The sequence below is a fragment of the Dendrobates tinctorius genome, unplaced genomic scaffold (assembly GCF_039654945.1).
Source record: "Dendrobates tinctorius isolate UK_male_01 unplaced genomic scaffold, ASM3965494v1 ptg000017l, whole genome shotgun sequence".
Lineage (NCBI taxonomy): Eukaryota > Metazoa > Chordata > Amphibia > Anura > Dendrobatidae > Dendrobates > Dendrobates tinctorius.
In genome coordinates this window covers 10,843,603-10,859,842 of record NW_027361685.1, presented here as the reverse complement: position 1 = coordinate 10,859,842, position 16,240 = coordinate 10,843,603, and the positions used below count along the sequence as shown (strand labels likewise).

The 16,240-nt window shown below is 43.9% G+C and overlaps 1 protein-coding gene across 1 annotated transcript in view; it reads left to right on the top strand.

Moving 5' to 3' along the window:
• The window catches only part of LOC141082438 (uncharacterized), a 45,675-nt gene extending 29,649 nt beyond the window's left edge, over positions 1 to 16,026 (top strand). Inside the window, exons 2-6 of the mRNA XM_073566380.1 lie at positions 4,455 to 4,634; positions 4,718 to 4,841; positions 4,925 to 5,022; positions 5,221 to 5,311; positions 9,108 to 16,026. Of these exons, the coding sequence (XP_073422481.1) occupies positions 4,455 to 4,634; positions 4,718 to 4,841; positions 4,925 to 5,022; positions 5,221 to 5,311; positions 9,108 to 10,210 (1,596 nt within the window). The 3' untranslated portion in view covers positions 10,211 to 16,026. The remainder of the gene's footprint in view (positions 1 to 4,454; positions 4,635 to 4,717; positions 4,842 to 4,924; positions 5,023 to 5,220; positions 5,312 to 9,107) is intronic.
• The last annotated feature ends 214 nt before the right edge of the window (positions 16,027 to 16,240 follow it).

Below are 16,240 nucleotides of genomic sequence, written 5' to 3'. Positions count from 1 at the left end.
CAGCGTGCAGCCTCCGCTGAGCAGGGACTCACCCACACTGTACGGGTACCGGGGTCAGGTACAGCCAGAAAGTACCGATGCACAGGACCTGTGGATGCTGAAGTTTAGCAAGCAGACACGGGACCTACGGTCATGTGACTGCAAGGGGGCGGGGCTTAGCATCCTGCTTAGTGAGATGGAAAGACACTATACAGAATTACTCAGAGTCAGGCAAAACGGAGGTCATACACAGAGATAGCAGTAACGTACCAAGGATGAGACAGAGCGGATAGTCAGGGCCAAGCAGCAGTCAAAACCAAACAGACATAGAAGGTACCAAGCAGAATCCAAAGCGATATCCAGAGAACAGACCAAGTCATACACAGAGAATCAAGCAACCAGAACACAGCAAAAACACACTCAGGGGTCACCACACTATGCCAAGGGCAAGAGTATAACTGACGGGGATGGGAGCGTCCTGAGGCTATAAGAAGCCTCCCCAGAACCAGGGAGAGGCCACAATCATAGCCCCAGGTGTGCAGGTAAGCCTGCACTGGGATCACAACCTTTAACCCCAGAAATGCCAGTCATCAGCACTGGTTCCAGACATTAACCCCACGTGTGCGAGTCAAACCCGCACTGAGATCATGACACTTAGCATGTTTAGATTTTTTCCTCCTCGGTGACCCATTCATAACACTTTTACTTCTGGCTCACACACATTGCTGCTGGGGCCTCCGAGCCTTAGTTAGGAACAGAGCATTTACAGCTGCTACTTCCTCTGGTTTCTGCTGCAGGACCGTGAGTGTCCCTACAAACTCGGAGACCGGAATACGGACCATGCGCTCCAGCTAGGAGTGAGCCTTAACTCTGCTCATCCTCCAGCTCCCCTTCTCACGTCCACACACTTCCCCTTCCCTTCACAGACTGCCCTAACTTCCCTCCTCCCGACCACAGAGAGCAGCTCCTCAGCAGTCAGGTTCAGAGCTCTGTGGAGTTTAGGCCACACCCATAGCAGTCACGTGCTTCAGGTCCTGCTGGTCTGAAGCACGCATCTTCACTGCTGCTGCCCGCTCCAGAGATATCTTAGAGCACAGTTTGTTTTACTCAGGACACGCGCACTGGCTCAGTGAGCAAGTGCAGTGCAGTGTTCCTGAAAATTATATTCTATGGGGGGCTACATTATATTCTATGGGGGGCTGTATTAGATTTTATGAGGGAGGATTTGATGGTGCTACATTATATTCTATGGGGAGGTGGGCTGTATTCTATTCTATTCGGGGCTACATTATATTCTATGGGGGGCTGTATTATATGTATTATATTCTATGATTGGTGGTTACATCATACTCTATGAGGGGGGCTGCATTATATTCTATGGGGGTTACGTTATACTCTGTGGGGTGGCTGCATTATACTCTATGGGGTGGCTGCATTATACTATATGTGGGCTGCATTATACTGTATCGAGGACTATGGGGGAATACATTATGCTATATGAAGAACTATGGGGTGCATTATACTATGGGAAGTGAATTGAAATGCATGGATGACTATGGTGTCATCCATTGGGCAGCACGGTGTCTCAGTGGATAGCACTGCAGCCTTGCAGCGCTGAAGTCCTGGGTTTGAATCCCACCAAGGACAACATCTGCAAGAAGTTTGTATGTTCTCCTCGTGTTTGCGTGGGTTTCCTCTGGGTTCTCCGTTTTCCTCCCACATTCCAAAGACATACTGATAGGAAATTTAGATTGTGAGCCCCATTGGGGACAGTGATGATGATGTGTGCAAACTGTAAAGCGCTGTGGAATATGTTAGCGCTATATAAAAATAAAGATTATTATTATAGTGGTGCGTTATACTATATGGAGCACTATGAGGAGTGTATTATTATTTATTATTATTATAGCGCCATTTATTCCATGTGAGGAGGGGTATACATAATATATACAAAAGAGAAAACTGAGCAGAGCTCCAAAAAAGCGACTATAAGTCCAGAGTAAAGTCAAAAAAGTTTTTATTTTAATTAAGACACATCCAGATACAAATGGGGGGGAGTGGGCGATAAAGTGCGAAACCACACACCGCATGGATAAAAAAGGATTGCTGTACAACCAGAACCTATGCAGTAACAAAGCATACATAAAGTTACTAAATTATCACAGCGTGCATATAGTGCATGGTAATGTATGGCAATTAGGAATAGACCGCCAAACAGTATATATGTAGATATATATCTCTTTATACCAGCTCCATCCATCAAGTAAACAGCTAGATACACAGATCATTATCAGGTAGCAGGTGACCATTCACCATGGTTAGACAGATATATGATGCCTAAGAAGCATAGTAATAAGAGAGGAAGCATAAATTACCTAATGAAATGGCGGGCAGAGGCTCCAGCAGTCAGCAATCCACCCAGCAGTGGATTGAGCCTCTGCCCGCCATTATATATGTCATCCCCTGAGGAAGAAGTGGTATACACTTTGAAACGCGTTGGGAAATAAAACAGTTAATCTTTTCTCATAACCTGAGTTCGTGAATTTGTAAAGCAGCGCACTGAAGTCCATGAATTTATTCCATAAAAATCTGCAGTTTTCTCTTTAGGTAGTTTGCGATTGTCCTTATCGTCCATTTATTTTCTGTCTGCTATTGAATTATTATGCTGATTTCTTGATATTTAAAATGCAGACACTTGTCAAAGGTATTTTTATTTATTTTTATTTTTATTTATAATACATACAAGTACAGTAATCTTACACAATACAAGTCATGACTGGTCCAGGATGAGAGAGGACCCTGCCCGCGAGGGCTCACAATCTACAAGGGGATGGGTGAGGATACAGTGAGGGTAGAGCTGGTTGTGCGGCGGTTCAGTAGACGGAGGATCACTGCAGGTTGTAGGCTTGTCAGAAGTGGTAGGTCTTTAGGTTCTTTTTGAAGGTTTCCATGGTAGGCGAGAGTCTGAAATGTTGTGGTAGAGAGTTCTAGAGTACGGGGAATGCGCGGGAGAAATCTTGTATGCGATTGTGGGAAGAGGAGATAAGAGGGGAGTACAGAAGGAGATCTTGTGAGAATCGGAAGTTTCGTGCAGGAAAGTACCGGGAGACGAGGTCACAGATGTATGGAGGACTCAGGTTGTGGATGACACTGGGGTAAAGCAGGGGGTTAGTTGAAAGACATACCAAGTGAATATTAGAAGCAGAGGTAAGAAGTCTGTATGGAAAGCTGGGTGACGTACCTGTAGGGAGAATAGATAGACATGATGGTTAGAGTGCGATGGTGGCAGATGGCAGTATTATGGTGTATTATACTATTGGGATGACTATAGGGAGTGTATTATACTATATAGAGGACTATGGGGCACATTATATTATATGGAGGACTATGGGGTGTGCATTTTACATTATGGAGGACTGTGGTGCACATTATAAAGTATGGCGGACTATGGGGTGTATTATACTAAACAAGCAAAATGCTGCATATTCATCAAGTGATTGGATTGTTTATGCTGGAAGAAAAATCATTGTTCTCGGCAGCACATCGCCGGTGTAAACTGTAGATGTGCTGCTGATAACATGATCCTGTCTGGGGACAGATTCATCTAATAGTGATTGTTCCGTTCCCATCATTATTCCTCAGCCGGTGGAAAGAGGCCGGGAAACAAGTGTGGAACGATTTCAATATTGTCGATCACGCTTGTTTAGCGTCCTGAACTCAGCGCATGTAACTACAACCGAAATGCTCCTGTGTGATGTGCAATATGTCAGCATTTGGGCCCCATATTAAACTTTGCCTAAAACCGACCCTGTGTGTGAGGTCTATTTCCCTCCAGAGAAATCACACGTTACATTCCACACATAACACTGTGTAGAGAAGGCGGCGCGGGGTAATTGTGCCAGTAGTGAGGGGCGAATAATGGCAGGAATGTCACTGACTGAGGAGAAGTCTCCATTGAGCGTCTTCACTCCGGAGATCATGTGACCCCTGACTCCTCCCCTCCTGTGACCTCATCACAGGTCCTGTGCACAGAGCAGCCATATATGTGGAGTGCGGCTCTGCAGGTGGAGGTATGTGGAGATTCCCCCCCATTACTGAGCACATTAATACTAGAAATACTATATATTGCACAGGGGATATCGCAGCCGATTCCCACAAGAAGAAGCCTGGAAACATTGTCTCATCTTCTCATTCAGGTCTCTACAATATCGGATCCTCTCAGTGAAGATCTTCTACAGAAGAGAATTTTCCTGATTTACCCATCAAGGATGGATATGGACAGAGACAAGATGGCGGAGAGGATGTTACACCTCACCCTAGAGATCCTCTTCCGTCTCACTGGAGAGGTGAGAGATTCTGATGACGTCACATTACATCATTCTTATCTATGGGAATAACAGATGGACAGAACTGGAGAGGTGAGGACTCTGGAAATGTCTGTAGTGAGATTTATTAATGTGTCTCTCCATAACCAGGATTACACAGTGGTGAAGAAGACCTCTAGTGATCGCTGTCAGGACCCTGTGTCTGAGCGATGGGGAAGACCCCTGAGCCCAATCACGGGGCCTCCACCTCACCCCCTGATCCATGAGGACATCAATGACCAGAAGATCCTAGACCTCATCTACAAGATGATTGAGCTGCTGACTGGAGAGGTGACACTGCTGGGAATGCTGGGACATTATACAGTAACACTATGAAGGGATCGGGGGGATGACGATATCATTGTATGTGTCAGGTTCCTATAAGGTGTCAGGATGTCGCTGTCTATTTCTCCATGGAGGAGTGGGAGTATTTAGTAGGACACAGAGATCTGTACAAGAACGTCATAATGGAGGTTCCCCAGCCCCTCACATCTCCAGGTAATAGACAGGACTAAATACACACGGCCTATAATTATCTGTATGTAGAGAATGAATTCAGTCCCTGTATGTGTTTCCTCCAGATCTATCCAGTAAGAGGACAACACCAGAGAGATGTCCCCGTCCTCTTCTTCCACAGGACTGTAACCAAGAAGATCCCAGTGCTCCTCAGGATCATCAGGTAGATGGAGAGAAGGTGTCAGGAGATCTCCCCTATGATGTGTAGAAGGCTGTGAAGGTCTTGTGCTCAGTCTTGTTTTATCCACCAGTATTATATATTTTATACTTGTGTAATGAGAACGGTGGAGATGGCAGGATTAGAGCTGATCATAGATGGGACTTCTCCATCTGTCTGTGACTATTACAATATTTGTTTCAGGGTGAAGATCTGACCCATATTAATACTACAGAGACATATGTGAGGGGTGATGAGCGGTGTAAAGAGGAGATTCCCACATATGACTACCCAGGTGAGTAGTAACCACTGAATGCAGAGAAGTCACAGATTCCTCTCAGTCACCAGCTGTGGCTGCTTTATCGGTGGTGTAGTCTGGACATATCACAATCGTGTGATCACCATTTTGCCTCTAGACCACAGCATTCTCCTCCACCCAAAACTGTTCTAATGACTTACTGTTAGGAGTGGCAGAAGGCACTAAAAAAAAAAAAATTAAAGTGCCTTCGCCACTCAGGGTCCACCATGCGGTGGATGACAGAACCGCTGCTGAGAGAGGCAGAGCACTAAAGCGGTAATATGCACAGGGTTCTAACTCACCCAGGTGCAAAAAGGCAAGCTCTGTTAAATGACACAGAGCTGCAGGGAAAAATAATACCAAAAGTATCGCTGAGCCTGTTAACAGCACATGATCTCAGCGGCACACGTGCGGTAGCCGGAAACCGGAGTAGTTAAATACAGTCACTACAACCGAGCGGACTTACCATGTACACGTGTGCTTGGCGTTGCAACTGCGCACGCCTGGACAGGCTGCAACCGCAAATATCGCAAGCGCGATGCAGGACGCTAAGCTGCTGGAAAGATGGAGCTTGTGCGCGTTGGCGCAGGTGCTGACAGAATACCACTCACTCACACAGACGTAATAACCGAGGGAAGGGGTTTCATAATTAGTCAGTCACCAATCCAAGCATCCGTCACCAAACACACAGCTGCAGTATAAAAATACTAGCGCATGGCATAACGGCCATGCGCACTTTTTATAGCGTACGGGACCTGCCGGAAATCTCCAGAGCTCTGAGCTAAGCCAATGAAATCAGGAGCAGGACCTGAGCACCTGACTCCTGAACTCCAATGGGAGCTCGTCCCATGGGCATGCTCAGAAGCTGGGAAAAAGGACTTAGGCTCTGGAGACAAATGTGTGAATCTGGATTCCCGCATAGGCATTATTGAACCCAGATTCCTAACACTTACAACCTGGAGGATCCACCTACCCCCTGGTATTAGGAGACGCTGACCGTTACCTGCCCAGATCTGTAACTATAAAGCCAAATGACAGCGTACGTAGAATGTGCTGACAAGATAGAAAATCACTTGAAGAAAAATCTTATGCTGGGCCTGTAAGAGAAAGCGGAGGGTAATGATGCTGTTGGCTTCCTAGATCCCTGAGATCTTATCGGATGAATCTTCTCTCCCTTCTGTGCCGCTGAATGTCTCATGGTCCCTCCAAGACCAGGTCCAGTCTTTCTGGTCAAACTTCCCTTTTATGATTGACAACATTAATTGTACAGTGAGGCCAAGTGTGAATTTCTGTACAATAACAACAGATCTTCCCCTAGCCTGAGTTTTCAATTTCTTTTTTCTGTTTAAAACCAAATAACTTGAAGCAGGATTTTGATAAACTACATAAACCACATTCCACCTGTGCCATGATAGATCTCTACTCTCTGTGTGGTTTATGGCTGTAATATACACGTATAGGGGTTTGTCTACTGTGATGCGGTGTTGTGACACGTGGTGCCCGGCACACAATCAGCACTGGCGTCACTGTCTCCACCTTCGGACAAACTGAACATGAAGAGGAAGACAGAGCTGCAGCTCATCCCGGACTTCCTCTTCATGTTCAGTGACGCCAGCGCTGAATGGGTGCCGGGCATCACTTGTCATTCCACCACATCGCAGTCCCAATGCAGCGAGTGCCAACACCGCTGGAAGGGAGTCAGATTGGCAGGTGAATATAAGCTTTATTATTTTATCAGGGACGAAGATTTAGTTTAAGAAGTGCTTGTCCTAGTACTGGACAACCTCTTTAAGAAATAATAAAAGAAGAAGCGATGCAGCTGAGTGCTCTGGTGATTTATTGAATGCTGTTCAAACAACAGAACGTTGTTTACGCGTTTCTGGCTAGACGCCCTTAATCATAATGGTTATGATTAAGGGCGTCTAGCCAGAAACGCGTAAACAACGTTCTGTTGTTTGAACAGCATTCAATAAATCGCCAGAGCACTCAGCTGCATCGCTTCTTCTTTTATTATTGCTGTGCGGCCAGGGCAGGGCCGGATCCGAGTCTGAGGTGCGGTGAGGTCAGACGTGGGTGAGCTGGACTTTTATACAAATCTCTTTAAGAAATACTATAGATATGCGGTAAATACACTAAATGACACTGATATATGCATTACTAAACAGCTATGTGTATGGCTGGGCAAAGTAGTCAGGGGCATCCATACACTTAAGGCGATGATCAAATCGATAATGAAGCCATACTGTGTCTTGGATATATACTGTGTAGGATGATGCAGAGTTAGCAGCGTTCAGGCCGGCTGCGCTGATCCTGCCACCTGCTTGAAAAGGAAAGAGCTGCCGCCCTATGTCTGCGTGATGTCACTACACTGCCGGCTCTCTTCTATTGCAAAACCGAGTGATATTATCCAATGCGTTTCTGAGGCTTCAGTGTCCTTCGTCAGGGATCCCTTCTTTTTTGCAACAGAAGAGAGCCGGCAGTGTAGTGACATCACGCAGACATAGGGCGGCAGCTTTGTCCTTTTCAAGCAGGTGGCAGGATCAGCGCAGCCGGCTGCAACACTGCTGACTCTGCATCATCCAACATAGTACAGATCCAGGACAGAGTACGGCTTCACAATCAATTTGATCACCTCCTTAAGTGTACGTGTGCCCCAGCCTGCTCTACCCAGCCATACATGGAGACGTTCAGTAATTCATAGATCAGGGTCATCTGTGTATGTAGCGCATATCTACTGTATATATTTACTGCATTTCTACACGTTAAGCAAGAGGGCAAGCAGGTGCTGAAGCAGGGAGCAGATAACTTCACCTGGACAGCACCCACACATATATACTGCCAGACTGGACAGTACTACTGGTCCCAGGCACCCTCATCTTAGTGGCTGAACAGTGCCTGTGCCGCCTACAGCTTCTGTTTCTAATGTCGCCTCCATCACCGGTGCTGCCTGCAGAGTGAATAAGATGGCACTTGGTGACAGAAGCAGATGTCACAGGAGCAGATCCCAGAGAAAATGGGACATACCGTTTGCGGAAGTCTCAATATGACAAAATGTCAGAAATCCAGAGCAGTAGAAATCCTCATAAAGTGACTACATTTTGGAAATTATAACCCTCGGTCAATTAATCTATAAGAGTAGTGACTATTTTGACTCCACAGGCACTTTGTGGAAATTAGCACACAGGGGATGTTGGAGAGTGAAGATTAGAAATATGCCATATTATTGCCCAGCACATAATGCCCGGATTGTGCTCCACTAGACACGCACATAGGAAACTAAGTGGGTCCTTCTCATTACAGTGATGCCAAATACAGGGATGGTAAATGTGGTTTAGGTACACTGCAAAGCTCAGAAGCCAGGGGGAGAGTTGACTTGGAAAGAGTGCATTTTGCTGGATTTGTTTATGGAAGCCATGTTGCTTTTCAAGAGTCTTTGAGCCATTAATAATGTGGACATCTGTTTTTTCTCTGACAGATGATGGACCTGAATGGGAACTTGTTTTTTGTGAGATGAGTAGGAGTTGTTATTGGTGGTATTTTCGCCTACATATCATTGATGGGTTGCTTTTTATTTATTATATTTGGGAGGCAGAATGAACAAACAGTTGAACACCACACTCTACTGGTTCATCCTCTAACTTTATCTATTAGACTGTGAACTGTCATTGACTTAGACAGTCATTCAATATTTTTACATAACTTGCCATTTTCACTGGCGGTTTAAGCAGCCATTTTCAAAAATACAAAATTCAAGGATATTTTATTTAAAATAATTATCTTTTTTTCTTTGCAGGTGACTCTACCAGGAGATCAGGACAGCTGATATCTTCAATTTTTAAATCAGATGATCTCGAAATCCCACAGGATACAACTGAAGTGACTGCCATTGCTCCAGATATACCAGCATCCCTTTACAGTAAAGATCTGTCATCTGATCCTGTGAAACAGGTCCCATCTTCTGATTCATTACTGACTACTAAGGAAAATGAAAGTAAGAAAATAAGCATCAAAAAAGAAACTGCTCCTAAAGAAGATAAGTCATTTTCACATTCAGAATATAGAAATAGTTTTTCCCTCAAAAAGTCATTTCTTAATCAACAAAAAAATCACACAACGGAGAAGAGATTTTCATGTTCCAAGTGTGGGAAATGCTTTAACTGGAATTCAAACCTTATTAGGCATGAGAGAACTCACACGGGGGAGAAGCCATTTTCATGTTCAGAATGTGAGAAGTGTTTTAACCAGAAATCACATTTGGTTCAGCACCAGAGAACGCACCCAGGGAAGAAGCCTTTTTCCTGTTCAGAATGTGGGAAATGTTTTAACCAAAAATGTAATCTTGTTAGACACCAGAGAACTCACACAGGGGAGAAGCCTTTTTGCTGTTCAGAATGTGGGAAGTATTTTAACGAGAGATCAACTTTGGTTAAGCACCAGAGAATTCACACAGGGGAGAAGCCTTTTTTCTGTTCAGAATGTGGGAAATATTTTATCCAGAAATCAGATTTTGTTAAACACCAGAGAACTCACACAGGGGAGAAACCTTTTTCCTGTTCAGAATGTGGGAAATGTTTTAACCAGAAATCAGCTTTGGTTAAGCACCAGCGAACCCACACAGGGGAGAAGCCTTTTTCCTGTTCAGAATGTGGGAAGTGTTTTAACCAGAAATCAGATTTGGCTAAGCACCAGCGAACCCACACAGGGGAGATGCCTTTTTTCTGTTCAGAATGTGGGAAGTGTTTTTACCAGAAATCAGATTTGGTTAATCACCATAGAACTCACACAGGGGAGAAGCCTTTTTCCTGTTCAGAATGTGGGAAATGGTTTACACATAAATCAAATGTTGTTAGGCACCAGAAAACTCACACAAGGGAGAAGCCTTTTTCCTGTTTATAATAATAATAATAATAATAATAAAAAACGTTATTTTTATAGCGCCAACATATTCCACAGTGTTGACAGTTTAACAGTTTCAAACACAACAGTCGTAACAACGTTAACAATAATTCAATGAAGCAAAATATAACGACCCTGCTAATGAGAGCTTACAATCTACATGGTGGGCCATTTATATGGATACACCTAAATAAAATGGGAATGGTTGGTGACCAGATCGGTGTCATGAATATGCAGAATGGGCAAAACAAAAATTGGAACAGGACCCTCAGTTTACACAGAACATTATGTTTAGTGATGAGGCAAACTTTTTTGGGTGGCCCATTTATATGGATACACCTAAATAAAATGGGAATGGTGACAGATTTCTTGTGTGGGTTTTTTTGCATTGAAATCTGCTGCAATGACCCGGTACTGCGTTCAACAGACATCAACATAATTTTTATCCGCTCCTCTCATGTTAACCTCTGTGACACGTCAATGGCTGTAAACAAAGAGAAACTTGTAAATAACTCTTGAAAGAATAAAGTTATGTTAAAACCAAGCACACCATTGTTTTTTTGTGAAAATCTCAATACTTTTGTGTCACATGACCCTCTTTCCATTGAAAAAAATAAAGATAGATCCAAAATGGCCGACTTCAAAATGGCCGACTTCAAAATGGCCACCATGGTCACCACCCATCTTGAAAAGATTTTTTCCCCTCCCATATACTAATGTGCCACAAACAAGAAGCTGATATCACCAACCATTCCCATTTTATTAAGGTGTATCCATATAAATGGCACACCCTGTACAATGAGGTGGGGGAGATACAAAGTACAGGTGTGTATTTACAATGATAGTCCAGCCATCTTGAGGAAGGGATGGATGGAGATAGTGAATGGGCTACACATGCACACTTACACATAAAATGACTTTGATTAGGGAATGTGATAGGCTGCTCTGAACAAATGTGTTTTGAGAGAGCGCCTAAAACTATGCAACTTGTGGCTGATCCTAAGTTCTTGTGGTAGAGCATTCCAGAGGATAGGAGCGCAACACGGGAGAAGTCTTTGAGTTGGGAGTGGGAAGTATGGATTAGTGAAGAGGTTAGTCAAGTCATTTCCAGAGCGCAGCGATCGGCTAGGCCGATAGACAGAAATGAGGGAGGAGATGTAGGGGGGTGCTGCACTGTGGAGAGCTTTGAGGGTGAGAACAAGTACTTTGAATTGGATCCTATAATGAATGGAAAGCCAGTGTAACAGCTGGCAAAGAGTGGATGCATCCGAGTACCTATTAGCCAGATGGACAACCCTGGCTGCTGCAATAAGGATGGACTGGAGAGGGGATAGTCGAGTGAGGGGGAGGCCAATTAAATAGAGCATTACATTTAAAACATGCAAAAAGAAGGAGTCTATATCCTCATATAAAATCACATGATTATTTTATTGCTAAATAGCTCACAAATATAAGAATCGACAAAATAATGCAATAGTAGTATGGCTGAGTGTCAGAAAGAGACCTAGGTGCAACAAAAGTGCTGAGCTTATGACAGCGGGAGGGAATAGTATGTGTATTGCCAGTGCAAATAGATTCAAGAGGCCCCAAGAATGCAAATTAGCAGAGGTATAATAATCCCCTAGTGAGGTGTGAACATAACAATAGTCCCTCGCTAATCGCTCATCAGGTCATAACCCCATGTTTTCATTCCTTACTCATGGCTGCCAAGAGAACCACATGCTGCGCCCCAACACGCTGACAGGGAATTCTATATGTCCTTTTAATATCAATGTATTTCTGGGGTCTTACATGCATACTCTGTATATGAAAATGCTGTCTCATGATAATGATTACCTATAACCTTATTCTTCATAAGAAAATTGTACGTGATGGATAAACTGTTTACTGCACCCAGTTGGACATTGAAACTACACGTCTACATGTTAGGTAGATACTGGGGCCATGAATACTTAGTAAGACAGGTTAATGAGGCTAATGGAGCTATAACTGTCATGAGGATAGATTAATGAGAATAATATTGGGGTCTTGTGTAATTTACCCAAGACCTATTAAAGCTTTCAGCACGTCTACACAAATACTAATAATTAACAGCCGAGTACCATCTGATTGGTTAACGAATATGATTGGTTGGAACCATTTATGCTTACTGTTGAATGATCAATTGTCCAATGAAATGTGATGATGTAATGTTACCGCCTACTCAAATGAGCATATAAGCTGCCTAATTAAATCAGGAAATTGGGAACATCCTGCAGATACATATCCTGTCTCTGTGTGTGTTTGTTCTCCGCTACTCGAGTAGGCCTCAGACCAAAATCTGGCAACCTTCCAGCATATCGATCTCCCATTGAGAGATAAACATCAAATCACAAACCCATCAGTTGGCGTCCCTGGGTGGGCTGGTTACAACAGAAGACCCCAGTATCCTGAAATCCGGCACCCGCAGACTGAAGGCCTAGAGGACACACAGATCAAAATCACCGGTGAAGGTAAGAGCCATTGATTCTTACAAATTCTGTGTCTCCCCTCTGCTACATGCTCTGAACCGGCTCTTGGGGTACAGTATAGTCTGTCTTCTTAAATACCAGCGCTAAGAACCGTAGAATATCCTTGTGATACATAATACGTATGCTGGAGGGAGAAACCTAAAAGCTGCTACGTATGATTGCGCATGAATGATTGAACCAACCTTGAGGGTACTAGGAATTCTTTACTGTGCTTTTGCCCCTTGGGAGCGTCTCTCCATGGTAACTGGCTTGCCAGGATTCATGTGAGGACACGTCTCTGGCGGCATACGCATAAAGAAGGCTGTGTACGTCCTCTTGGAGAGTGCTAGAGGTACTATTACGGTGTTAAAACGCCGTTACAGACAGGATAGGTCTATCCACCTTCTATTCTGTCTGATACGCACAAACTGCCCTCTAATGGTGCTAAAGAACTTTGAGGTAGTAGGGATTACATTAGCCTGCATACTAATGATAGCTTTAGTCTTCTGGTTGATAAATAAGATCTCTGAGTATACAAGGCTCAGCAGGTTTAGTTGAGGGAAAAGATTTTTACTGGGCTAATAAGAAAATTTGGGTCATATTAGTCTGCCTACAGTTAATTGGATTTGCTCTCTGGTATATATATAGGTTTATTATAACTGTAGAGAAGTGCCATCTCATACTGAGTACGTAGAGATTTAGTGTTAGGTGACCAGGTGGGTCACGAGGTCTGGCCAGACCACTAAATAGTTAACCTTCTTATCAAGGTTCCCATGGGTTTGATGCCTATCAACTGATCAGTTTCAGTTTAGGACACGCAAGTTCAAACAGTGAGCGGGGACCTCTTATAACAACGGCACGCAGTCTATGTATCGAATTAGCGCAGTGCAGTCGGCATAGATATTGCTAGCGGAGTGATAATGAAGTACACTTGTTGAGACGTGGGCACACAGTAACAGCGTATATTAAGAGAATAAGTGAATAGCAACCAGAGAAAGAGGCAGATAGAGAGATACGGTCTAGGTGCGGCCTGTACATTGAGTTAGCGAAGTGCAGTCAGTATGGGTCCGCAAGCCATAGGCATTTTACATTTTAGGACAAGCCAGGAGAATTTTTAGCCCCAATACGGTCAAGTATCAACCAGAAAACATAGATAGGATTTTTAGCAGAAGCACCAGGAGATAATAAGCTTAAGGAGTTAACAGTTTACTGAATCTGTGTGAAGGAATGTGAATGACCTTTGAGACTCTCTGCTGATAAGTGGAAGCGCATGATCTCATGTGTGAAATTCTGTTTGAATGAGAGGCCACTGTAGGTTCTGTCTGCAGACTGCGATTTTCAAGAGAAAATCTGATGCAAATCATGTCTTGTATGGCAGATGGATATTTGCTGGGACAGTCCCAGGTACGAATGTGAAGAAATTCCATTACATACAGCGAGGAGATGATTGGTGGGTGCTGTTAGCATTAAACACGCATATCCCTTTAAGTAATGCGTTGAAAGGTCACACGTTACGAGACCTGAGGTTTGGTGAACAGTTTATATTGCAAAGCCCAGACGGACAAGTTTTCCACAATAGACGGTTCCGTGTCAGGAATCGAGGAGGCACCTGTTGAGTGGTGTATATTGTGGGTTGTATTGTATAGGAAAAGTTCTGTCTTATAGTCTGAGCTTGCCTTGTGTGTGTGTGTGCCAAATATTCCATGAGAAAATGTCGTGCCCTAATTGCACATTTGGATTAATGTTGATTATATCTCCTGAAGGTTGGAGAATTGTCAAAATTATACCAGGAGGGTATATCCAACAGCTCACTGGTTTTGGATTTCTGTCAGACAGATTTCCAGAGTATAAAGTATTTAGGCTCAATGTGCATGGTATTCCTGCAACTCCCTGGGTCGACGGAATTTCATTAGGTGACATAGAAAATTATAATCTTGTCAGATGTCCATTAAATAATGGAGAACCAGAGACGTACCTGGTAGAAGCGCAGCTTGCAGCTTTGCTCACTGGATTCACATTATAGCATAATACGTATTTGTAGAAGGTGTACAGCTAGTTTTTCTTAATGTCAAGTTTTTTTAGAATGCATGTTGATAAGAAAAAAAGGAGAGGCAGATGGTTCAAGGTACAACGTTGCCTTTGACTTGAAGCGGTGTCAGATATCCATGGAAGGCAATTGTCAGGTAGTAAAGATAAGGAATGCTTTTAGTATGTGTTAGAAAGAAAGGGAAAAAAAAAAAAAAGAGAAAATCCCGTTATATGTGTAATGGAAATCCACCACTCTGCCCCCTATTCGGTATTAGTATGGTGATTTCCAAAGGGGGGGAGAAGAGAGGAGAGTCCGCTATTTTTAATATGCTAATCATAAAGGTATCTCTCATTAATCTGGATTTTGAGTTTTTCTTTCCGGAAGGTCCAAGAACCTGGTTGTATGGCGATCACACAGCATGATATAGTAGAAAGCAGAACCACTCCTCCCTCATAACTCTACAGGGGAGGTGGAGTTGACGGCACTCATTGAGGCGTTTAGGGGGCTTTAAGGTAAGCAAGACACCACATATACAAGTCATTGTTTTCAGGTGAACCCACAACTGCAGCCCCATATGGGGAGGAAAGGTCTTTTCTTACACCAACAGGCCCTGGAAGAGGTTGCCATAGTGGAAGTGAGGGTACATATGAGAAGGAACCCGTGAAGCACGAAGCAAACAAAGTGGCTGGGAATCAGCCAGAAGACCAAGGTACTGGGAGACCCCTGAGGCGCCTCCACTGGTCATGGTGAGCATTAAAGATAACCAGTTAGACTTAAGTATCTTACAGGCTCTGACTCGGTCACCAACCGGGGAAGAGACTGAAGTCTGGTCGGAAGCTGGAGCTCAGAACCGTGGATGGTGGGACAGTGGGTATGTTTGCTAAAACCCTTGCACCATGTGATGGCTCATGACTCAACGCACGTGAGTGAAGACAAAAACTATGTGCTCTGAAGAAAGATGCTGGGTCCACCTGTTTAGCTTTACATTAACATACATTAGATGCGCACAACACAGATAGACTAGAAAGATGCCATAGACATACACGTGCGCCTGGGCCCTCCTATCCGTTTCAATGACTGCAGATTGACTTCATACAGGTTGCCCAAGGTAAGATGTATGAAGTATGTGCTCGTGTGTTGATCTCTTTTCAGGGGACTGGAAGCCTTCCTGATGTCAGAAGCTACCACAACTGAGGTACTCTTTTGTCCACATAGATGTTGTAACTATTTGACAACCCCTGCAGCAGGTCCGGAGTCCAAAAGGGACTCCCATTTGTGTATAAATAAGTTTTTGATTCTATTTTAGTTAATCCAGACATTGGTTGCTGACCAAAAGACACAAAGACCACTGGAGCCACTGGTTGATGGTCCCCGCTAAGCCACATCCGTAGAGTTAAACGGAAGACCGGTCCATACAAGCTACTATGAGGTCCTGGAGCGGAAGAATGAGGGTCCTGTCCCTGATGATGTTGGCAGCTTTACTGCAAGAAGGACAAATGGACGAGACACTTC